The sequence below is a fragment of the Rana temporaria genome, chromosome 3 (genome assembly GCF_905171775.1).
Source record: "Rana temporaria chromosome 3, aRanTem1.1, whole genome shotgun sequence".
NCBI classification, from domain to species: Eukaryota; Metazoa; Chordata; class Amphibia; order Anura; family Ranidae; genus Rana; species Rana temporaria.
This window is the reverse complement of record NC_053491.1, coordinates 143,818,363-143,843,396: the sequence shown is the minus strand read 5'-3', so window position 1 is coordinate 143,843,396 and position 25,034 is coordinate 143,818,363. Positions and strand designations below refer to the sequence as shown.

General features: G+C 44.8%; 1 protein-coding gene across 5 annotated transcripts in view; it reads left to right on the top strand.

Moving 5' to 3' along the window:
• LRRK2 (leucine rich repeat kinase 2) overlaps nt 1-25,034 on the top strand; it is a 376,481-nt gene that overhangs the window by 301,731 nt on the left and 49,716 nt on the right. For all 5 annotated transcript variants that reach the window (XM_040343608.1, XM_040343610.1, XM_040343612.1 and 2 more), the window contains 4 exons: nt 992-1,182; nt 1,469-1,629; nt 4,619-4,789; nt 17,061-17,161. In XM_040343608.1, the coding sequence (XP_040199542.1) occupies nt 992-1,182; nt 1,469-1,629; nt 4,619-4,789; nt 17,061-17,161 (624 nt within the window). The remainder of the gene's footprint in view (nt 1-991; nt 1,183-1,468; nt 1,630-4,618; nt 4,790-17,060; nt 17,162-25,034) is intronic.

Below are 25,034 nucleotides of genomic sequence, written 5' to 3'. Positions count from 1 at the left end.
ACAAAATGCTGGTAATTTGTTTGGGGTTGCAAGCATAATATGTTTTCCGTCACGTGATGTGCTTAACCCAGAGGGCAATCTCCATTTGTATATTCTGGCATATTAGCTGTTTTAAAGTGATACTAAAGTCTTGTTTGTTATTTTGAGAAAATTATTTGCACAGAGCAACCCAAATCCTCCTCTTCTCGGGTCCATCTTCGGCACTCTTGGCCCTTCCCTCCTGTTGAGTGCTGCCATAGCAAGCAGCTTGCTTTCGGGGCACCTGAGCCAAGCCACTGCTCTGTGTGTCCCTTCAAACATGGCACTTTCCTTGTGTTGTGATCATGCAATAAATAATCCGTTTGGACGCATTGTGTTGATCAATGTTATGAGTTAAACCAGTATCCAGCTGGTTGTTGCTGCAGCACCCAAACTTTGAGAGCTTATCCAGGAATGTGTATGATGGAAATATGAGGTATTACATTCAAACCCAGAGCCGCGATCCAGCCCCTCTCTCTCTCCTCATTGGCTCACTGACTTTGATTAACAGCAGTGGGAGCCAATGGCGCTTTGTGTGCTGTCGCAGCTAATGAGGAGGGAGAGTCCTAGACAGCCTAGTCTCTAGTGCTGAATCGAGATGGGCTCTGTGCATTAAGATTAAAAAAAAATTCTGCCATTACAACAACTTTAAGGTATTGAAATATATCAATATTTTAAAATGTTGCATTTTGTTCGGGGGGGTGCCATAAAAAAAATCTGCATTTCTCCCTTTTTAAAGTTTTTTTTTTTTTTTTTTTTGCAAATGGAAATTATGTGGTGGTGTGTGCGCTTTGTGATTACCGTACATTTCCCACTGTACTTTTTCCCATTATACTTTTTAAATTAAGCTTTTTTTTTTCCCTGAAATTACTGAAATTTGATGAGAGCAAAATTATATTACACCAAATAATATATTACAAATTATATATTGCAAAATTATATTTTACGTTGTCTTTTGTCCACTGTTATTCAGGAACTGACAGTACTTAGTCAACTCCATCACCCAAGCTTGGTATGTTTGCTGGCGGCTGGTGTTCGACCTAGAATGTTGGTGATGGAACTTGCGTCCAAAGGTTCCCTTGACCGTATGCTACAACAAGACAGTGGTTGCCTAACCAGAACTCTTCAGCACCGGATAGCTGTCCATGTAGCTGATGGGCTGAGGTAAAAGTCAAGATTATGCGTGAATAATGTGTCATTTTCAAGGAAAAATTGATAGCCAATTGCTTTCTCTGTGCAATGTAATGTCTGCTGACCGCCATGGTCAGCTAAAGTAAAGCAACTGTTCTTTTCATATGCAAAAAATCATATTTATGTAGTATAATGTTATAAAAAATCAAGATCATTAAATGTTTTTAGATGCATTTGAAGTGTTTAGCATCCTGCAGTATGGTAATATCACTGCTTAACTGTGCTTGAATTATAATATATTTTTTTGTTCCAAAAAAAGGTATCTTCATTCAGCAATGATAATCTATCGGGATTTGAAGCCTCACAATGTTCTGCTGTTCACTTTGTATCCAAACTCTGCTGTTATTGCAAAGATTGCAGATTATGGCATTGCACAATACTGTTGCAGAATGGGAATTAAAACCTCAGAAGGCACTCCTGGTAATTTTAATGTTTTCTTTGGTAAACCGTCATAAATGAAAAAAATCATATGAACAAGTGTGGAAATAAATATAACAACTATAGACTCCTGATAGTTTGACCAGAAACTCCATGTTTATTCAATGGGTGGCCAGATGAGTGTTTGTTTACATCTAATTACAGTCCGTCAAGGTCCAGAAAAATAATTGAAATGTTCAAGGAGTAGGAATAATGGTTGTACTCTCACCTTGATACCATGACCTATATGTGTAATATAGGTCTTAATGTGCTGCCCCCACTGGGGATTATGTAGGATGCCTTTCAGTTTTGAGAGCCCATAGCTATACGTCGGCTCTCGCGCAGGCCACTAGGGGTGCGTGCTCGCCCCCCGACTCCCGTGCCGCCGGGCACACGCGATCGCTCATTACAGAGCGGGGACTGGGAGCTGTGTGTGTAAACACACAGCTCCCGGTCCTGTCAGGGAGAGAAATGCTGATCTTCTGTTCCTACAATGTAGGAACAGAAGATCAGTCATTTCCCCTAGTGAGACCACCTCCCCTACATTTAGAACACACCCAGGGAACATACTTAACCCCCTCCCCACCCCCTAGTGTTCACTGCCAGTGGCATTTTTATAGTAATCCAATGCATTTTTATAACACTGATCGCTATAAAAATGCCAATGGTCCCAAAAATGTGTCAGAAGTGTCCTCCATAATGTCGCAGTACCGAAAAAAAATCGCTGATCCCCGCCATTACTAGTAAAAAATTTTTTTTATAAAAATGCCATAAAAATACCCCCTATTTTGTAAACGCTATAACTTTTGCGCAAACCAATTAATAAACGCTTATTGCGAAAAAATATTAACGAAAAATATGTAGAAGAATACGTATCGGCCTAAACTGAGGGAAATTTTTTTTTTTATATATTTTTGGGGGATATTTATTATAGCAAAAAGTAAAAAAATATTAATTTTTTTTAAAATTGTCGCTCTATTTTTGTTTATAGTGCAAAAACCACAGAGGTGATCAAATACCACCAAAAGAAAGCTCTATTTGTGGGGGAAAAAGGACGCCAATTTTGTTTGGGAGCCACGTCGCACGTCCGCGCAATTGTCGGTTAAAGCGACGCAGTGCCGAATCGCAAAAAGTGCTCTGGTCTTTGACCAGCAATATGGTCCGGGGGTTAAGTGGTTAACAAAGCTTTAGGATAAGAGGTAGAGCTCTGTGGATATCCCTTATGTGCATTGAGCCCAGCAGGGGACTGTATTGAAGTTTATATCGGTAGAAATCCAGACTTTTGGAAAGAGGGGTTTATGGAGGTCTATATTGGACTCTGTAACTTACAGACCAAATACTGTGAAACAAAAGGTCATCCATAAGGGTTTCCTTGGTAAAATGTGAGCTTCCTACAGACCCTCAAGGCACCTGGACAAATAATTTGTGTTGTCTCCTTACCTTATGCTCTCCACAGTTTCCGTGTCAGAAATTTGGCAATACATAGTTATGGATACCATTGTTTTTAAGTCATTTTGTCTGATTTAAAAGTGTGAGCTGATTAAAAATGTTTATCATTCCTTTCATGTTCTCCTAAAGTGGACACACAGATTAACCATTATTGACATTACTCCCAGCATAAAATTCTGTATGCTTTATTTCAATCAAAACAATTATTGTGTTCAATTAAAACAAGTTGCATCAAATACCAAGATCTCTTATGCCTTTCAAACTCATAGAAGCTTATTCATAGAGTGGTTTCCTGAGAATTTGCATCTCCTTTTAAACCAAACACTTCCTGTTTTCTGAAAAGAGGCCAAAAACAGCTTTTGCTAGTCGAGAAATTACAATTTTGTCTTGCTCTTAACATACAACTTGGAAAGCGGTAAGACTAGGTTCAGATTAGCGCAGCTGCAACATTATCTGATTATTAGGCTGATTTTATAGTGCAAAATCGGTGTGCTTTGACGCAGTTTTCATGCTGCTGCATTTTTTTTCTTTCATTTGCAGATGCTAGTTCTTATGGAGCTGGCATTCACCTGCCAGACTGTGTTCCTCGAGTAAGGGTCTGGTATTTTTTTGAGGGGGGTGGGGTCTCACACCATTTTGTTTTTGTTAATTTTTGGTGTGGGGATCCCCCCTTAAAATCCACAACAGACCCAAAAAGCTTGGTATGGTTTGTGAGGGGGACTCCTAGGCCATTTTTATTTATTTTTTAATAACAGGGCTCTTTTGTTTACTTTCTGCTGCCAGTCAGGAATCCCCGGCTGATGGCAAGGATGAGTCGCTGGTTGTTAGGTCAGTGGGTGCCGGCTCCTGACAACAAACACAACACCGGCAAAAAGGCATATGCATGCCTTTTTGCTGGATTTCTATTGCCATCTATAGGACCAAACTCATGCAGCAATCACACCAATGTAGCACAGGACCCTTTTCCATAATAATAGATGAGCCGGTCGTACATTACATGGGATTGGGGGGGGGGGGGTGATATAAATGGGGCTTGAGTGTCTGCTTTTACTGCCCTTCAACAATGCTTACAATGTTGAAATTAATGATTTTTGTGAAATTGTGATTTTTTTTTATAGCAACAGCTGTGTGTTTTCTATTAAAAAAGCACTTGTGAGCATAAAATGTGAAAAATCTTGCTTTTTGATGTACTCTGTTTGAGTGGATTGAAATAAAGAATCAGATTTTTATCCTGGACTGCCATCACTCTTTGTCCTGTTATACGTATCTATAGAAACAAGTAGGACTGGCACTTAGTAGTGTTTGTGTGAAAGTGTGCACCCACCTGGAGCGTTTTCATATTTATATACATTAGAGGCTAAGAATATATTAGCATTGGGTTAGCATTGATTTCTGTATATGAAGACTGTTGGCCATTAGCCCACTGCTAGTTTTCTTGGAGGTGCAGGTAATGGATGTTTTAGCCCACTGCTAGTTTTCTTGGAGGTGCAGGTAATGGATGTTTCAAAATGCAAAATATAAATCGGTTCTGTTGCCCTTTTAGGATTCCGAGCTCCTGAAGTTGCCAGAGGAAATGTAATTTACAACCAGCAGGCTGATGTATATTCTTTTGGGCTGTTGCTTTATGACATCTTGACAAGTGGAGCAAGAATGGTTGAAGGACTAAAGTTTCCAAATGAATTTGATGAGCTTGCAATCAATGGAAAGTTGCCTGGTAAGAATTATTTTATTTAGAAAATAATAAAAAGCTTGCCCTGTATGAACTGTACAGTGTTTATTGGCCCTGTCTATAGATTTGGGGTAGCTAAACTCAGCCTGTCGACCACATCCAGCCTGCTGCATTTGGCCTGTAGCAACTTGTCCTGTATTTTGCTTCACCTGAAGCAATGGCAGAAATCAAAGAGCCATGGCAAAAGGTCAGGCAAACATTCACTCTGCCAATGGCCAGCACAACACTAAATCCCTGAATGCGGATTTTCCCCTTGCATCGGTATAGGACCCAATTCTAGCCCCAGTCTCTGCATCCAATTCTAACTCTGTTTCAGGGACCCAGCAAGTGGTTGACATGACTGTTTTATTGCAATATTGGGGACGTGGCAGCACACTGCTCTTTGTTGGTCCATCCATTTGATTTTGCAACTAACACAACCTTGCATTCCAGGACCATACTTTAGCTGAACAACTACAGCAATTACCTTCTGCCTTGTTCTTTTGGTGTCTGCTCTAGAACAGCATATGACACAAAGCTGAAGCTTCCGGCAAAAAATGCCCCATTATGTATCCCCTTAAAGGAGAACATCTGTTTGAGGCATGTAAAGATATGTTACAGGAGGAAACATTCTTCTATACAGAAAAGTTCTATAAACCTCCCTCTGCGGAAGCTTGTACCAGCAAAAAGGCAGAGACTCTACCCAAGAGCCCAAAATCAGCCTTTCCTTTTGGTGTAAAAATTGGCCAACTAAGTGTTCCCTGAAGACCTCTTCCTGATGAAGGGACGTCCTTACTCCTAGGAGTGGGGAGACTTCTTTTACAGTTTGCCTAATTCTGGACCACACATGTCCTAGACCTGTGCATTTAATTATGGTTTCAAAGGGGGTACAAAATAAAAATAGTTTTGAGAAACTCTTCTCACCGCTTTTTTCTTTTAAATCATCCAAATTCTGACAAAGGGCAGTCAGATTTGTAGAATGCCCGAACCGCCTCTTGACTCATCAAGTAATTCTTCCAATACCTCTTAGAGGACTGGTTCAAAGAGAACTGCTCCAGGAGCGTAGAGTTAGATTTTGCTTTCTTAGGTCCTTACTGTGGGGCTTTTTGTCCTGCAGAAACCTCCTTTTGAACCAACCCATCGGGGGAATCGCCTTAACGTATCGCTCCTGCAAAGTAGTAATTTTGGGTGCTATCACATCTGTAAGACTCTAGGCTAGCAGCCCTCTCTTCCTCATCCTTCAAAAACACAAAGTAGTCTTATGCCTAGGGCCCACCTTCCTTTCTAAGGTGGTATCAGTTTTCCACCTCAATAAAGACATTGTACTTCCATCTTTGCATCCTACACCAATATTTTTAAAGGGGGTCTACAGATTCAGACTATGCACCCCCCACCCCCACATGCTAGTCTCTGGATAAATACACCTCCTGCTGCTCATCCCCATTCTTCAGAAATGTTAACGTACCATGTAGATTCAATATCTTGGAGTGCAGAACAGGACACAGGTCCCAGGTCTCATTACTGCTTGCTAAAAATAACTGGAGCCTCGTGGGCCAGGGTATATGGGGACATTGGGGGGTGGTACCCAGCAAAGCTTTTGTCAGTCCAATGTCCAGTCACCAGAAAGTAATGGCATATAACCCAGGGCTCAAGATTTCAAATCCTGAGCTACTAGCCAGACCTCAAGGGTTAATTGCCACCTCTGGTTGATCAGCACGCGGGGAACATAGCAGCTTTCATTTCAATAGCTGTTTGTTTCCTCGCCAAGCGCCGTCATATACTGGTGCACGGCGGGGAACACACAGCTATTGAAATGAAAGCTGTTATGTTCCCCGCGCGCTGATCAACCAGACAACGGCAGCGGCAGCCCTCCTCTTCTCGCTCTTCTCTCTCTTCCCTCTCTCTTACCTCATTTGGTAAGCCTTTTCTGGATACTATTGGGTGGTGGACTCCACACTTCCTTTAAGCCACTGTTATCACCCATCTCCACCTATCCGCTACTAAAGTGTATAGTCGTCACCTTACAGCCTTTTTGAGGGGTTTTCTTCAAATATTTATCACAATTGGAATTTTATATTCAGTTTGATAGTTTATTACACTTGTTTCTTTTTAATACTGGATTTTTGCGTATATCAACTCAGGTCAGCGCAACATATTTTTAGTATTTGTTTAACAATGTTGATATCACATGGTATGATTGCAACTTTTCCATATTAATATTTTATTTGATGCACTTCAGCACACTTTACATTTTTTTTTTTTAAATAAGAACAAACCTACATGAATAGCAGACCTCTTTCTTTGATTCCAAATAGAATGTTAATGTCAGGGGCAATATGAAGAAACCAGGTAACGCAGCATAAATAATTTACCAGCATAAAATAGGCATTACCGCCATTTCATTAATTTGCTTTTGTATTGTGTGACAACTGACCTAAGCCCAGAAATATAGCAAAACCATTCCATTTTGGGTCATGCAAGCACATCACTCTATTCTGTCTATTCCTTGTTGCAATATTGTATAGTGTGCCTTGTTCATGATTTAATTGTTTTTTCTCTTATTGTCCATTGACAGACACAGCCTTCACAAGTATTGACATATGGATTATGTTCCTGTTCATAGGAGAGGACTAGGCAGAACATGTTAGATATTTAAATACATGTTACTTTAACAGAGTTGAACAGCCCCGCCCAGGGGGGCGGTCCCTCCGGACATAACCCTTCACCCTACAGCATGCAGCCTGTTTTTTTCTGCCTAGCAGAGGAGAAGGACGTGGCTCCCTTTGGGCCCAGCGATCTGAAATAATGTTGTATTTTATTTTATCTTATTTGAGATTCTTCTATCAACTGCTGGCTGGGTGACAGGCTGGATATATAGATCCTTATAGTCTCCCCAGTCCGGCCATCGAACGTGAGCACACCTTAGCTAAGCGCTGGGTCTGCCACGACATACCCCATGACTCCTGGGATGGCGGGGGGGTATTTTGCTCCAGGGTTCACACATGACTGAGCTGTTGTGTGGTCTCACTCACAGTGGACTGCTACTCCAACTCGGTTGTATGCCTGTCAGGAATTCGCCAGTGGGTCCTCACATGGACCATTAAGTACAGTCCCTCCTGCCTCGGCGGGTCAGAATGACTGGGCATTCCTCTGCTGCTCTACACTCGCGGCTACCGGGGTGGACCTGTGGGGGGGCTCCTTTTCCTACTGGGGGACTGTGGGGTGTCTGGGCCCCGTTTTTTTTCTATGGGGGTGTACTCTGCCTCAGGGGAGCCCAATTCAGCCTTCTCATCCACATTGCAGTGTTTCGCCGCCATTTTGTCAGCGCCATGTTTTGCATGCCTGCTGATTACAATGGAATTTCCCATTGGCGGCCATTTTGTCGTGGCCTCACTGTGGCGCAGCTTGTGTTATTGCGAGCGGCCATTTTCTTGTGGTCGCGCCCTGTTATCTCTGAGGCGTCTGGCCATTTTGTTTGGGGTTTGGCCTCTAGTGCTGGCTTTCTGAACGGCACGCAGCACAATTCTCACAGATCTTTTCCTCACAACACACACTGTGTATAGAGGGTGGGCAGCGGTGCTGAGCAGTCTCTTGCTGGGTTGGTGAGTCTCCTGGGTAACCCCACCCCGGTCAGTGCAGCAAGGAGGGTGGACTTTCAGGTCTTGAATAGGTCCCGGAGAGCTATCTGTGTTATGGAGTCAGTATCTGGTCCTTCTTCCCCTAACAGACCAGAGGTGGCAGCTGGTGCCCCTGCACCTGCGGTTCCCATGGACACTTTGTCGGCAGCCCTGGAATTATTTTTTGCCAGGGTAGAAGTGGTATGCAGGCGTAAGGGGGGGTACAAAGCGCCCCCTCCCCCCGCCATCTCCTGGGGAATGCTCTGACTCAGACCCGGGCCTGGCTACGGCGCAGGACCCCGGTTCTGGGTTGTCAGAGGATGCCGACCAGGACCTTCCATGTGAGGAAGACCCCTCGCCTGGGTCAGTGCAGGACAGGGCACTTGTCAGTGCGCTCATCAGTGCTATGAGGGACTCCCTTTAGCTGGATGGTGCAGCTGAGGCATCCACTGAGGGCTCAGTCTTTTTTTTTTTTAGGTCGCACAAGTCGGACCACTCTGTAAAGGTTTTTCCTTGTGTCCTTTTTTGACAAGTTCATTGATGAGGAATGGGAAAAGCCGCTGAAGTCCTTTGTGGTCCCTCAGTGCCTGGTGGTCCGTTACCCTTTTGAAAAAATGGGCTTCTCTTATGGTGGTTGACCCCCCGGTTGCTCGGTTAAACAAGGTAACCACTCTCCCTATAGAAGGGACCCCTGCTTTCAAGGACCATACTGATAGGAGGTCCGAGGCGGTGACCCGCTCCATGTTTACCATGCTAGGGTCTGCATTGCGGCTTATTTTGACTGCAACCTTGGTGTCTCACTCACTGAATGGGTATGTTAGACTGGCCGACCAGTTGGTCCAGGGCCTTGTATATGTCTGTTATGCTACCCTGGATGCAGCCCGAATTGATATCCAGAGCCTCTGTTTCTGCAGTGATTTGGCTGAAATGCTGGTCTGCTGACCAAGCATCCAAAAAAGCCCTGGTAGATTTACCCTTTAAAGGTGGGAGACTTTTTGGTACCTCGCTGGACGACATTATTAACCACTTAAGCCCTGGATCAAAATGCAGCTAAAGGACCTTGCCCCTTTTTGCAATTCGACACTGCGTCGCTTTAACTGACAATTGCGCAGTTGTGCGACGTGGCTCCCAATCAAAATTGGCATCCTTTTTTTCCCCACAAATAGAGCTTTCTTTTGGTGGTATTTGATCACCTCTGCGTTTTTTTGTTTTTTTTTTGCGCTATAAACAAAAATAGAGTGACAATTTTGAAAAAAATTCAATATTTTGTACTTTTTGCTATAATAAATATCTCCCAAAAAATATATAAAACATTTTTTTCCTCAGTTTAGGCCGATACGTATTCTACCTATTTTTGGAAAAAAAAATCGCAATAAGTGTTTATCGGTTGGTTTGCGCAAAATTTATAGCGTTTACAAAATAGGGGATAGTTTTATTGCATTTAAAAAAAAAAAATACTACTAATGGCGGCGATCATCGATTTTTTTTTTTTTCGTGACTGCGACATTATGGCGGACACTTCGGACAATTTTGACACATTTTTGGGACCATTGTCATTTTCACAGCAAAAAATGCATTTAAAATGCATTATTTATTGTGAAAATGACAATTGCAGTTTGGGAGTTAACCACAGGGGGCGCTGATGGGGTTATGTGTGACCTGAAGTGTGTTTACAACTGTAGGGGGGTGTGGCTGTAGGTGTGACGTCATCGATTGTGTCCCCCTATAGAAGGGATAACACGATCAATGCTGCCGCCACAGTGAAGAACGGGGAAGCCGTGTTTACACACGGCTCTCCCCGTTCTTCAGCTCCGGGGGCCGATCGCGGGACTCCAGCGGCGATCGGGTCCCGCAGCTTCGGACCGGGTCGTGGGAGCGCGCCACCCACGGTTGGGTACTAGGACAGGACGTACCTGTACGTACATGTGTCCAGCCGTGCCATTCTGCCGATGTATATGTGCAGGAGGCGGTCCTTAAGTGGTTAAAGATGTCACTGGAGGTAAGAGCAGAAGTGGTATTTTCGTCAGTCTGGGCCGCGGGGGGACGGCTTCGCAGGTTCACAGCTCGGTGGACCTCCCTGCTCTCCGACCAGTGGGTCTGCGAGGTGGTCTTTTCAGGATACAAGATAGTTTCTTTCCTGTCCACTGAACAGATTCTTTCCCTCAAATCTCCCTCTCCTTCCGGCTCGTCGGTCTGCACTATTGGGGGCAGTGCAAGACTTGCTAAGTTGCGGGGTAATTTTACCCGTTCCTCAGGATAAGAGGTTTCAAGATTTTTTTTCAAATCTGTTTGTGGTCCCGAAGGAGGACAGGGTCTGTCCAATCTTGGACCTCAAAGCCCTAAATGCCTTTGTGAGAGTACGGAAGTTCTGCATGGAATCCATTCGCTCTGTGGTGGCTGCGCTCCATCCGGGGAACTTTCTTGTATCCTTGGACATCAAGGACGCATACTTGCATGTCCCAATTTGCGCAGGACACCAGAAATTTCTGCGCTTTGCAATAGGAGAAGACCACTATCATTTTTTTTGGCTATTCCCTTTGGCCTAGCGTCGGCACCAAGAGTTTTCACCAAGGTGCTCGCACCGATTCTAGCTTTGCTGAGACGAGGCATTGCCATTGTGGGCTTCTTAGACGATCTTCTTCTGAGAGCAGCTCCTGGCTCAGAATTAGAGGTAGATGTGTCTATTGCCAGCCAGACCCTCCGGGAATTCGGGTGAGTGTTAAACATCCACAAGTCGGTCCTTGCACCGACTCAGCGTTTGGAATACCTGGGGTTGACTCTGGACTCCGGAGGCGAGAGTCTTTCTTCCCCTGGAAAAATTGCAGACTTGTCTGCGGTGAAGCTGTTGGCATCCCGCAAATGGTAATGTCTCCGTTTTTGGGCCTGATGATAGCCTCCTTGGAGGCAGTATTGTATGCCCAGTTCCAAACTCGAGTGTTGCAGAAGGAGACCCTGTCCAGATGGAACAAATCTCCATGGTCTCTGGATTGCCAGATTCAGTTAAGCCACTTAGTCAGAGTCTCTCTGAATTGGTGGCTGAGATCCCCGGCTCTTCGGTCCGGGAAGTTGTTTCTTCCCTTCCAGTGGACAGTGATTACGACAGAGGCCAGCCTCCCAGGTTAGGGGACATCTGGGGGGTCCAGTCGGCCCAGGGTCTCTGGACTTTACAGGAATCCCGTCTGCCGATCAATGTCCTGGAACTTCAGGCGATCAGGCTATGCCTCATCTTGTGGTCAAGGAGGTTGCAATGTCGCCCAATAAGGATTCAGTCAGACAACTCCGCAGCGGTGGCTTATGTCAACCATCAGGGGGGGAACACGGAGCTCGGCTGCAGCGTCCGAGGTGGCTCACATCCTGCGGTGGGCGGAAAGAAGCGTGCCGGCTCTGTTGGCCGTCTACATTCCGAGCGAAGAAAACTGGCAGGCAGACTACTTGAGTCTCCAGATGCTGGACCAGAGGCAGTGGTCATTGCATCCGGAGGTGTTTCAACTCCTTTACAGAAGGTGGGGCACACCGGACCTGGATCTCCTGGCCTCTCGCCTCAACTGCAAAGTGTTGAGGTTCGTGGTCAGGTCCAGAGATCCCTGGGCAGACGCGTTGGTGGCCCCGTGGGGTCAGTATCGGCTAATTTATGCCTTTCCCCTATTGAAGTTGCTTCCTCGGCTGCTCCGCAGAGTGGAGGCCGAAGGGATCCCGATGATTCTAATCGCTCCGGATTGGCCTCGGCATCCTTGGTACGCCAATCTCGCGCGCCTGGTGGCGAATGCACCATGGCGGCTGCCAATGCGGGAGGACCTTCTGTCTCTGGGTCCCATACTTCATCCTGCTTTACAGTCACTGGCTTTAACGGAATGGCTATTGAATGCCAGGTACTAAGTGACCGGGGTCTTTCCGACTCGGTCATCTCAACCATGCTGAGGGCACGGAAGTCGTCTTCCAGGAAAGATCTACCATCGCACCTGGAAGGCCTACATCTTTTTTCGAAGAGATGGGGTGGCGTCCATGGACATATTTGGTTTCCAGGGTCCTGCTCTTTTTACACCGAGGAGTAGATCAGAAACTTGCCTTATATGTACCATTTATAAGCACCATTAAGTGACAGATTTCAGCCTTGGCTGTGTTCTTTCAGCGGCATTTGGCGGCCCATTCTCTGGTGGGTACTTTTGTGCAGGGGGTTCGTCATATACTTCCCCCTCTTAAACCACCTCTTCCTCCATGGGATCTGAATTTGGTGCTCTTGGTTCTTCAAGAACCTCCCTTTGAAAAAATCTGAGAGATTACGCTCTTGACAGTATCTCAGAAGGTGGCCTTTTTAGTGGCCATTACTTTTGCCAGACGTGTTTCTGAATTGGCGGCCTTGCAAGTCGCCATACTTGGTCCTCCATAAGGATAAGGTGGTGTTGTGCCCGCAACCTTCCTTTCTTCTGAATGTGGTTTCGGCCTTTCACCTTAACAAGAACATTGTACTTTCATCCTTGTGTCCTTGGCCTGCGCATCTTAAGGAGGTTGCGCTACATACTTTAGATGTGGTACGTGCTTTGCGGGTGTACCGGTCTGCTATGGCTCAGTTTAGGAGGTCTGACTTATTGTTTGTGTCGGTGTATGGTCCACAAAAGGGCCTGGGGGTCTCGTCGGCCACCATTTCTCATGAATTAGGCAGACCGTCATACAGGCCTATGCTCTTAAGGGGCGGGCGCCCCCCTTTTTGGTCACAGCACATTCAACCAGGGCAATTGGTGCTTCCTGGGCTTTCCTACATCAAGCGTCTGTCTCACAGGTGTGTAAGGCAGCGACTTGGTCGTCCGTTCACACTTTTTCCAAGGTTGATGTGAGTGCATCTTCAGATGGTTCCTTCGGCTGCAAGGTTTTGCAGGAGGCTGTTTAAAGGAGTTGAAAAGGGTATAGAGACATAATAGTTAACTGATTCCTTTTAAAAATTATTAAAAATAGGTAAAAATCAATCATATAATGTATCGTTACAGTTTCGTTTTTGCATGCTGTTTCATTCTTCTGTGATGAACAGAGACAATACAGGGCAGTGATGGTTTGGAAAACGAAACTGATTGGTGTTGAGGGGTTTTAGACACACAGTAATCGCACCTCTTTGATTAGTGACCACAGAGAGAAAGCTCCCATAACTTTTTTCATCAGGAAACAGACTGTTCAGAACAGAGAAGGATTACAGCAACATCAGAGCAAAAACGAACAATGAAGACATGAAACCAGGACTGCAGTAAGATAAAGGAAGCTATTTAGCTAAAAAAAATATTTCCTTTAGTGACCCTTTAAAGTTGCACCTCCTCCGTTGAGGAGCTCTGCTTGTTTTGGGGTGAAGTTGTTTGTTTTTACTGATACTGTTCCCACTTTTTTTTTTTACACTGCTTGGGGACGTCCCATATGTCAAGACTTGTGAAGGCTGTGTCCGTCCATGGACGATAAGAGAAAATAGGATTTTTTGTTCTCGCCGTAAAATCCTTTTCTCTGTTGTCCCTGGACGGACACGGCACCCACCCCTCCTTTTTAGGTTTGTACTGCTTGTTACGAACTGAGGCTGCATGCTGCAGGGTGGAGGGTTATGTCCGGAGGGACCGCCCCCTGGGCAGGGCTGTTCAACTCTGTTAAAGTAACATGTATTTAAATATCTAACATGTTCTGCCTAATCCTCTCCTATGAACAGGAACATAACCCATATGTTGAGATTTGTGAAGGCTGTGTCCGTCCATGGACGACAGAGAAGGATTTTACGGATAAGCAAATTTATATTGGCATATTGTTTGTCTCCTAGCCCACATAGTCATAAATGGGTACCTGCATGTTTAGCCCTAATTAACATGGATTTAGCGTTTGAAACCTGCTGAATATTAGTCCACTGGTAAAGTCCCATAGACTAGCTTCTATAATCTATGGATGCATTTTTTTTGGTGTAGTGTAAAATTAAAGACTAGTACATTTTTACTTATTAATGTTGTAAGATAAAATATGAATATAGAAGAGCTGACAGTCATAATTTATAAACGGGCCTATAGAGGTGATATGTCTTGTAACAGATCTTGTATTAAAAGTACAGTAAAACCTTGGATTGCTAGCATAATTCATTCCGGAAGCATTCTTGCAAGGCAAAGCACTTGTATATCAAAGCAAATTTTCCCATAGGAAATGATGGAAACTAAAATGATTCGTTCCACAACCATTTATTCAGAAGTCCTTCAGTCTATAGTAGATTTAAAAAGATTATAGTAATGTGATGCGTTGTGTTAGCATAAAATGCCCATCCACAAATGGAAGCCCCACAAGGGGATTAGAAGCAAAACTCAGCAGGAGCTACAGAGTATAAAAGAGAAGAGAGGCGCCTCTAAGTTTAGCAATATGGTTACATTTAATGAAGGGACAACATTTAGCAACTCACATGGTTGATGATTAAAAGAGGCACATCTGAGTATGCAGGGATCCGGAGGAAAAGCAGTCCACATAGACTGTCCTTCTCACCAATGGCTCTCACTGCTTTCAGTCTGCAATTGTGACGGGAAGACTACCTTGCAGGAGAGCGATCTGAAAGTGAGGCTTGAACCGCTTGTAGAAGGGACGACATCAATAGTGGTGCAGAGGATGCTCTATGTGGACAGCTTTACCCCGGATGTCTGCATACTTAGATGTGCCTCTTTTAATCATCAATCACGTGAGTTTCAAAATGTTGTACCTTGATTAAATGTAACCATATTGCTACACTTAAAGGTGCCTCTCTTCTATTTTATTCTTAGTTATGACATGACGCTACTCTTATATAAAGACATCGCTTGTATATCAAGTCAAACTTTATTAAAAAATTTAGCTTGTCTTGCAAAACGCTCTCAAACTAAGTTATTCTCAAACCAAGGTTTTACTGTAAATAGTCTTTAATAATGTGTGTCTTCTAGTGAATCATAATTCTTTAATTGGATTCAGAACAGGATGTTAACATTTTAGGTTGTTCCAACATTGTGTAATTTTCAATTTCCTAGGTTTACACCGCAAACGTGGCTTACCTGTCACAATGTTTAATTATATTTTTAATTATTCTGATGCTAGACTGTTTAGACTGGCTGTTAAAGTGGTTGTAAAGTTAGAAGTTTTTTTATCTTAATGCATTCAATGCATTAAGATAATACTTTTGTGTACAGCAGCACCCCCTTATACTTACCTGAGCCCCATCTTTCTCTCCAGCGATGTGCACGAGTGCCTCAGACATTCTTGACTTTCCTCCCGATTGGCTGAGACATCAGCAGCAACATTGGCTCCGTCTGTTGTCATTCAAAGTCAGTTAGCCAATCAGTAGGAAGGGGGGCAGTGCCAAACTAGGGCTCTGTGTCTGAATGGAGCTGCTTGCTGTGGGGGCACTCGACAGGAGGGAAAGGCCAGGAGAGCCAAAGAGGAACCCGAGAAGAGGAGGATCTGGGCTGCCCTGTGAAAAAACACTACACAGGGCAGATAAGTATGAAGTTTTTGTTATTTTTAGAGAGAAAAAAAAAACAAGACTTTAAGCATTGAACTCATCGAATCTTTATTTTTACTTGAAAGGTAAAATATGTTCTCAGTGAGCTTATATTTTGAATTATACTTGTCACTAACTAAATTTATTTCTGTGTTGACAGGAAAGATTTTCCCTAACTTCCTGTTGCACATCAGAAAGTAAGGGTACATTTCCCCAGGAGGAACATTGCTTGTAAAGCCTAATGCCGCGTACACACAATCATTTTTCGGCATGAAAAAAAACGTAGTTTTTCAGCATGTTCAAAAAACAATGTTTTTCCAACTTCATCATTAAAAACGACGTTGCCCACACACCATCGTTTTTAAAAAATGATGAACAAAGCACGGTGACGTACAACACGTACGATGGCGCTCTAAAGGGGAAGTTCTATTCGCCTTTTGGGCTGCTTTAGCCGATTCCTTGTTAATAAAAGACGATTCGCGCTTTTCTGTCTGTTACAGCGTGATGAATGTGCTTGCTCCATTATGAACGGTAGTTTTACCAGAAGGAGCGCTCCCGTCTCATAACTTGCTTCTGAGCATGCGCAGGTTTAAAACGTCGTTTTAGCCCACACACGGTCATTTTTTACTACCCGAAAAACGACATAGTTTAAAACGACGTTAAAAAATGCAGCATGTTTGAATTTTTTTTTTTTTTTTCGTTTTTCAGAAGATGAAAAACGATGTGCAGAGCCCACACACGATCATTTTAAATGACGTTTTTAAAAACGTTGTGTTTTTTTTAATGCCGAAAAATGATCGTGTGTACGCGGCATAACAGATGTTCTAATCCATCTCCACCCTATATTTATGTACCAGGTTTTGACTGGAGTTTCCTTGAAAAATACAGATTTTGAGATTACACACTAAGCTGATATGTTACTGCAATGTTCCGCAAAAGATGCATACAATTAGAATCCATAGAAAGAATGCATTGTCATCAGTGAGTACGAGCTTAGACTTGTTTTGAGAAGGGTAATATGAAGGGAGCAGATATGCTCATTGTGTACTATTTTTTTATAGATAACAGATTTTTATTACACATAACACACGATTTTTTACATGAGTGCCCACAGTTATATATACAAACAAAATCCTTTATAGTTTTCCTTTTAAGAATTCAAATATATGATTATGGATCCTCTCTTTTCTAGATCCAGTCAAAGAGTATAATTGCCCACCCTGGCCAGAAGTTGAAGTTTTGATTAAGAAATGCTTGAAGGAAAATCCTCAAGAACGTCCCACATCTGCTAAGGTAAATTTTTAATGGTGCTTTATGCAAGGATTTTCAGCAGCCAAAAAAATATTTTATGTGTCGGATTGCCAAGAAGCTGAAGCTTTCAGTCAAGTGTGTTCACTTACCGCATTAAGAGAAGAGGGTAAACTTGGTCTAACTAGGATAGAAAAGTGGAAGGCCCGGATGCACAACAGCAAGACAGGATAAATACATCAGAATCTGCAGTTTTAGAGGCAGATGCTTTCCAGGTCATCAGTTGGCTGCTTTATTAACCCCTTCACGCCGACCGTACACAAATTTGTATTCATGGCATGAAGGGGTTATACCGGGGTGATGCCTGCAGCTGCAGGCATCCCCCCAGTACCGCTTATTAGAGCAGGAGGTTGGCTCGTTAGTGATAGCAACCGAATCGACTGAAGGCCGCTCAGCTGTTATCCTAAAGGAGTGGGAGGGGACGCCCCCCTCCCGCCGCCCTTCCCGGCTCTCCTGTCCCACCGGGAGACCCAATCCACGATTCCGCATTTCCGCCGACTATGTTGAGACTGGAACAATGCCGGAAAAGGCTTTATTCGAGTGTCCTATGTGAAAATCCAAGAAGTGCAGTCACAAAGTCACTTCTGGTTTGCTCGGCCGCCAATGGTGGTAATTACATTTTTTTTTACAGTATTCAGAATCGCTGTTTTTGCAGATCTGAATATTTTTAAGTGGGAACTAAGGATTTGGGGTCTTTTTAGACCACCTATCCCTCCATAACGAGTACCTGTCACCACATATTACTGTCACAAGGGATGTTTACATTACAGCAATAAAAATGATCCGATTTTTTTTAAACGGACAATGTAAGCAAATAATATTATTTTTTTTAAAGCGCCCACGTGCTGGTGCGACAAAGAAAATGCATACGCACGTCGCGCCCACAAATGTAAACTGTGATCAAGTACATGTGATGTATCACCGAGATCAGAGTGAGAGTAAAAATTCTAGAAAAAGACCTCCCCTGTAACTCTAACCTGGTAACCTTTAAAAAAATATGTAGGTACCGTAGTTTGTCACCATTCCACAAGTGTGCGCTATTTCATCAAAGTGTCTTCTTCCCTAAAAAAAAATGTTTGAAAGACCGCTGTGCAAATACCATGTGACATAAAATATTGCAACAATCGCCATTTTATTCTCCAGGGTTTCTGCTAAAAAATATATATTTATCGTACATCACGGAACACAGAGCAGCCATAGTAATTACTATGTGGGTTATACGCCACCTATAGGTTAATGGACACTGGTACACTCAAAAGACAGGAAGTCCTGGTTAATGTTGTGCTAAGAGAGCTCCATTAAGAAGATCCTTGACAGGATCAAGGATCCATTCAAAGTACAGGTGCTGGTATGCACGGTTGCTGAAACACACGGTTGCTGAAGATAATGGTTTTTACCAGTTCACATGTTTGCATAAAAATACATGATCATGGGTGTACAAAATGCATGTTTGGATATGTTTGTGTAAAAACAAAAAAGCAAACATGTTTATTGTTGATCCCATAAAAATATGTGATCGCATAAGGTGACAGAATCGCTTAAGGATACATGGTCACATAAAGATGCATGTTTTTATGTTTGTATAGATATACATGGTTTTTACATAGTCGCACAGAGAGGCTTGATCGCATAAAGATGCTTGACCGCACAAGGGTGCTTGATTGCACAGAGAGGCTTGATCGCATAAGGATGCATGATCGCCTAAGGTTGCATAAGGAGGCATGTTTACGTAAATATACATGATTTCTCATTGCATAGGATTACATGTCTGCATAGATATGTGTTGCGTAATGTTGCATAACACGTTTCATAAACGCATGCTTGCTTTGCAAAGATGCTTGTTCCATGGCACACGTGCTACATGAATGCGTGTGTACAGTGCACACTTTTCATATTTTGCCTAAAAGCATATTTGTATGGACTCATGTTTCCATGAATGCCCGCTTCCATAGAAGTATATTGCTTTAACACATGCTGCATACATTAAAGCTGTATACATAGGTAAATTGTTCCAGAAAAAAACAAGTACATATGTGTTTATTTGCATATGACTACAGATGTGCCTGAGGGCAGAAGCCTACAAACCGGAGTCCCAAGGCCTTCATCTGAAGGTGCGCCCCCGCTCGATCAAAGTGGGGGGAAGACTTCTGTGGCTTTTAGGGGCTTGGCATCCACCATCTCTGTGGTAGCCCTAGGCTAATTAGAGTTTCAGAAGGTTCGCTTTCTAAGTTCAAACATCCCCAAAGCCCCAATGAAAGGAAGCTCTTTATTTCCATTACTAGACCGATTGATGTCTTGGTGTGTAATCATAGAGACCCCTCAGAAGAGCAGGGTATGTGGTTTTATTCAAATCTCTTCACGGTACTGAAACCGATTGGAGATGGGGCACACATCACAGGGCACATCAGGGAGTACACAGCACATCACAGGGCATGGGGCACACAGCAGGGCACATGGTAGAGCACATTAGGCAGTAAACAGCAGGGCACAGGACACCTCACAGGGCAAGGGGCACACAGGGCACATCAGGGTTTACAGCAGGGCACATCACAGGACATGGGGAACGCAATAGGGCACACAGCAGAGCACTGGGATTTGGCACAGTGTGTCTCTCAGGGCAGCCATCAGGGGGGAGGACACGAGGACACCGTGGGGGCATGGCACTGGGGGGTGGAGGACACAGATGGACACTGTGGGGGTGGAAGGCACAGGGGGGGACACCATGGGGGTGGTGGAGGGCACAGGGGGGACACCGTGGTAGGGGTTGAGGACACAGGGACACTGTGGGAGGGGTGAAGGGCATATGTAGTGATCAAATTTGTCCAATAAATGTAGTGATCATGTATATAGTGTATAGTGCCCAGTACTCCGGTCAGATAATTAATATCTTAGATGTTAGTATGATGACCATAAATTACGTTGTTTCGCAGCAACTCACCAGGCTCTCCAGAGAACGCAAAATTTAATTAACTTCCAATAACATACAAAGTCCAAAGTCCACAGATGATACAAGAGTCCAACAAAGTGATGTAGTGTCAAAGTCTCATCTCAGAGAATACATGTTCTGATCACTTCTAGATCTGTGCCTTCACATGTTGATGCAGAGAATACATAGGGGTATCTTCTCTATCTGATAACCAGAAATTCCCAACATTATATATTGTTTCCTTTGAATAGCTGAGCAATTGATTGGTTGTCTTTTAATTGAAAGACAGGAAATATTTACCTGCCACTCTAAAAGACGGGATGTGACTTCAGCCGAACTATTTCAAAGTGGATTCGTCAGGTTGTTGTTCAGGCCTATGGTCTGAAAAGGATTGTTTAACCTTTTTCAAGTTAAAGTGCACCACCAGGCTTCTATGACTCAGATTTGCAAGGTCACAACTTGGTCGTATTCTATCAGGTGGATGTAAGATGGCAAGAGGATGACGCTTTTGGGCGCTGACGGTCTGCCTTTATTTGTGTCTCCCTCCCCTCAGATGGCATTGCTTTGGGACATCCCACGTAGTAATTACTATGGCTGCTCTGTGTCCTGTGATGTACGATTAAAGAGAATAGGATTTTTATGACAGCTTACCTGTAAAATCATTTTCTTGGAGTACATCACGGGACACAGAGGTCCCGCCCCTCTTATTGAGATATACCAGTATATATTGCTTTGCTATAAAAACTGAGGTACTCCCTGTATAGAGGGAGACTTCCTGTCTTTTGAGTGTACCAGTATCCATTCACCTATAGGTGCATATAACCCACATAGTAATTTACTATGGCTGCTCTGTGTCCCGTGATGTACTTCAAGAAAAGGATTTTACAGGTAAGCTGTTATAAAAATCTTTGTGGAAGAAACACAATTTTCACCACATGCGGTTACCTGCAAGGGGGAGGGGGGTGGTGGTGAGACAGACAGAGAGACACACAGGCAGAGACAGAGAGACAGGCACAGCGAGAGAGAGAGAGAGAGAGAGAGGGAGAGACAGGCACAGCGAGAGAGAGAGAGGGAGAGACAGGCACATCGAGAGAGGGAGAGAGAGGGAGAGACAGGCACAGCGAGAGAGGGAGGGAGAGACAGGCACAGCGAGAGAGGGAGGGAGAGACAGGCACAGCGAGAGAGGGAGAGACGGGCACAGCGAGAGAGGGAGAGACGGGCACAGCGAGAGAGGGAGAGACGGGCACAGCGAGAGAGGGAGAGACGGGCACAGCGAGAGAGGGAGAGACGGGCACAGCGAGAGAGGGAGAGACGGGCACAGCGAGAGAGGGAGAGATGGGCACAGCGAGAGAGGGAGAGACGGGCACAGCGAGAGAGGGAGAGACGGGCACAGCGAGAGAGGGAGAGACGGGCACAGCGAGAGAGGGAGAGACGGGCACAGCGAGAGAGGGAGAGGGAGAGAGAGACAGCGAGAGAGAGAGAGACAGCGAGAGAGAGAGAGAGAGACGGGCACAGCGAGAGAGATACAGGCAAAGAGAGAGCGCAGAGAGAGGCAGACAGCAGAGAGAGTAAGAGAGACAGACAGGCAGAGAGAGAATGATTGGCAGAGCGCTAGATAGAGACTCCATAGTTAAAGCACACTGCTCTCTCTTCTCACAGAATGGCTGAAATAGTTAATAATGTATATGTTTTCCCCGCATTGTGGACATTTGGGAGGGTCTCTTGAGGTTATCTTCAAAAAAAAGCTTCTAACCTCAACTGCTGCTAAACTCAGTATGTAAAAGCTGTTAAACTGAGGTTTTTCACTGTCATTTATCAGCTGTCAGTTTCCAGCGTTCAGAAGAGGTTTTCAACTGCCCCCTGTACATGAGGTCTTAGGCCCCATGCACACGAGACGCAAATGCAAACTCATCTAAACACACATTTTTAAACGCAAAAAACAGCGTTCTACCGCGTTTTAGTTTATAAGAATTTGGTTAAGAAACATCAGAAGACCCTCCCTAAGCTCAAAAAACAGTATTATTTAACCATTTCAGCCATTTTGTGAGACCAGAGCAGCTGAGAGAGCAGCAGTGTACGTGTATTTAGCGTGTCACTTGCCACGTCACCTGCCTCAAGTTGTGAATTGTCCACTTGCCACGTCACCTGGCCACGTCACCTGCCACAAGTTGTGGATTGTCCACTTGCCACGTCACCTGGTCATGTCACCTGCCACAAGTTGTGGATTGTCCATTTGCCACGTCACCTGACCACGACACCTGCCACAAGTTGTGGATTGTCCACTTGCCATGTCACCTGCCACAAGTGGATTATGCACTTGCCAAATCACCTGGCCACGTCACCTGCCACAAGTTATGGATTGTCCACTTGCCATGTCACCTGGCCACGTTACCTGGCCACATCACCTTCTACGTCACATGGCCATGTCACCTGCCACAAGTTGTGGATTGTCCACTGGCCACGTCACCTGCCACAAGTTGTGGATTGTCCACTGGCCACGTCACCTACCACAAGTTGTGGATTGTCCACTTGCCACGTCATCTGCCATGTCACCTGGCCACACCACCTGCCACAAGTTGTGGATTGTCCACTGGCCACGTCACCTGCCACAAGTTGTGGATTGTCCACTTGCCATGTCACCTGGCCACGTCACCTGCCACATCACCTGGCCACGTCACCTGCCACAAGTTGTGGATTGTCCACTGGCCATGTCAACTGGCTACGTCACCTGCCACAAGTTGTGGATTGTCCACTTGCCACGTCACCTGACCATGACACCTGCCACAAGTGGATTATCCACTTGCCAAATCACCTGGCCACGTCACCTGCCACGCCACCTGCCACATCACCGAGCCACAAGTTGTGGATTGTCCACTGGCCACGTCACCTGGCCACATCACCTGCCACAAGTTGTGGATTGTCCACAATGCAATTATATTTTTTTATGTTTTTTCATCATTTGCCATAATTTTTGAGATTTCTAATGTAAAAAAATAAGTCACCTTTAAAAACGCCTATAAACGAAATCGCGGCAAAAACGCCGGTACCGCGCTTTGCCATGTTTAGCTGCGTTTTGCCGCGATTTGCGTCTGAAATGCGAAAACTTTTGCGTCTGAACCCAAAATTTTGCTTCTGAAAAAACGAGCCTAAACCCAACTGCTTTAAAAAGCCAAAAAACGTGAATGTGTGCATGGACACATAGGATAACATTAAATGTGTTCAGGGGCAGTTGAAAAAAATGCCCAAATGCCTCTGAACTCGAGTTTACCAGCGTCTTGTGTGCATGGGGCCTTATAGAAACTCCGTTCCAGGGGCGGGGGGAGGGGGAGAGAGAACAAAGAGCCTCCAATAGTGTAATATGTAAAAAGCAGGGGGACGTTTATTAAAGAAAAAAATGCGCTTACATCAATAATAAAAATCAAGTGCAATGAATGGAACAACCAGCGGCGTTCACAGCGCCTGCTTACGTCACTCCAGGTGTACGTCTGTCCACGGCCAATCCCTACACGTTACGACACCGTCACGTGTCTTCATCTGGGGAATCTGATTGGTAGTGGCGTTTGTGTTTATATATCGATAAACCGGAAGTAGACTCGCGGCAATATGGACAGGAATGGGATGTTACAGGATAAAGAAAAAACTATCCATCAACAAGTAGCACCGGGACCAGTGGCGGCCCGTCCATAGGGGGCGCTCGGGCGCCGCCCCCCCACCCCCCCCAAGCTGTAAATGTCACTTTAAGAGTGATCAGGCGCCGGACATGCGGCGGTCTATGGAAAGCTTCCCAGCCTGCAATCAGCTGATCGCAGGCTGGAAAGCTGATTTGCCCGTGTTTAGGGCGTGTGCAGGGCGCAAGCTGTGCGCCCGCACACACTCCCACTCTCCAGTGATTTGTTAAAATGCCCTAGTGGTGTGATGGGATTGGCCAGCGGGGACCGAAGTAGAAGTCAGTGGGAAGTGCCATTTAAATCACTTCCGGTTTCTGGAGTGCTTGTGGGGGCATCAGAGGAGCGGCGCCATTGAAGGTAAGCAGTTACTTTCATACCTCCACTCCCTGCAGCTAAATCCATCCATGCCTGCCACCACCACCACCAGCCGAACCACCACCGTGCCCCGCAGCATCTCCCCGCGCTAGTACTGCCACTGACAGCCAGCCCCGTCACCACCAGCAAACCCCCCCCCCCAGTTGGAAGCGGGATTCCCGCTCCCCTCTCCAGGGTCCCGCCGAGCAGCACTGCACACAGCTTCAAGTCTGTATGCTCTGATCGAACTGACTGTGTGAAGGGAGGAGGGGGGGGGATTCTGCTTCACCCTTTCCCCCAGCTATTCACTCGTAATATGCTGGTGGCTGACCTCTCCTGCCAGGCACATGTCTCTGTCTTCACCAGCAGATTACGAGTGAAAAGCTGGGGGAAAGGTGAAGCAGGACCCCCCCCCCCCCTCTTCACAGTCAGTGCTGCTCCAAGCATACAAACTTGAAGCTGTGTGCAGCTGGACTCGAGAGGAGAGCAGAAGGGAGGGGGGGGGGGGGACTGCTGATCGTAGTAAATGTTTCTCCCATTCACCACTAAATCTCTCTCATCTGTCTGTCTTATCTATCTCTCATTCTTCCCCTTAGACCCAGTGTCTATCTATCTGATTATCTATCTATCTATCTATCTATCTCTATCTATCTATCTATCTCTCATTCTTCCCCTTAGACCCAATGTCTATCTATCTATCTATCTATCTATCTATCTATCTATCTATATGTTTATCTATCTATCTATATATCTATCTATCTATGTATCTGTATATCTATCTATCTATCTATGTATCTGTATATCTATCTATCTATCTATCTATCTATCTATGTATCTATGTATCTGTATATCTATCTATCTATCTATCTATCTGTGTATCTATGTATCTGTATATCTATCTATCTATCTA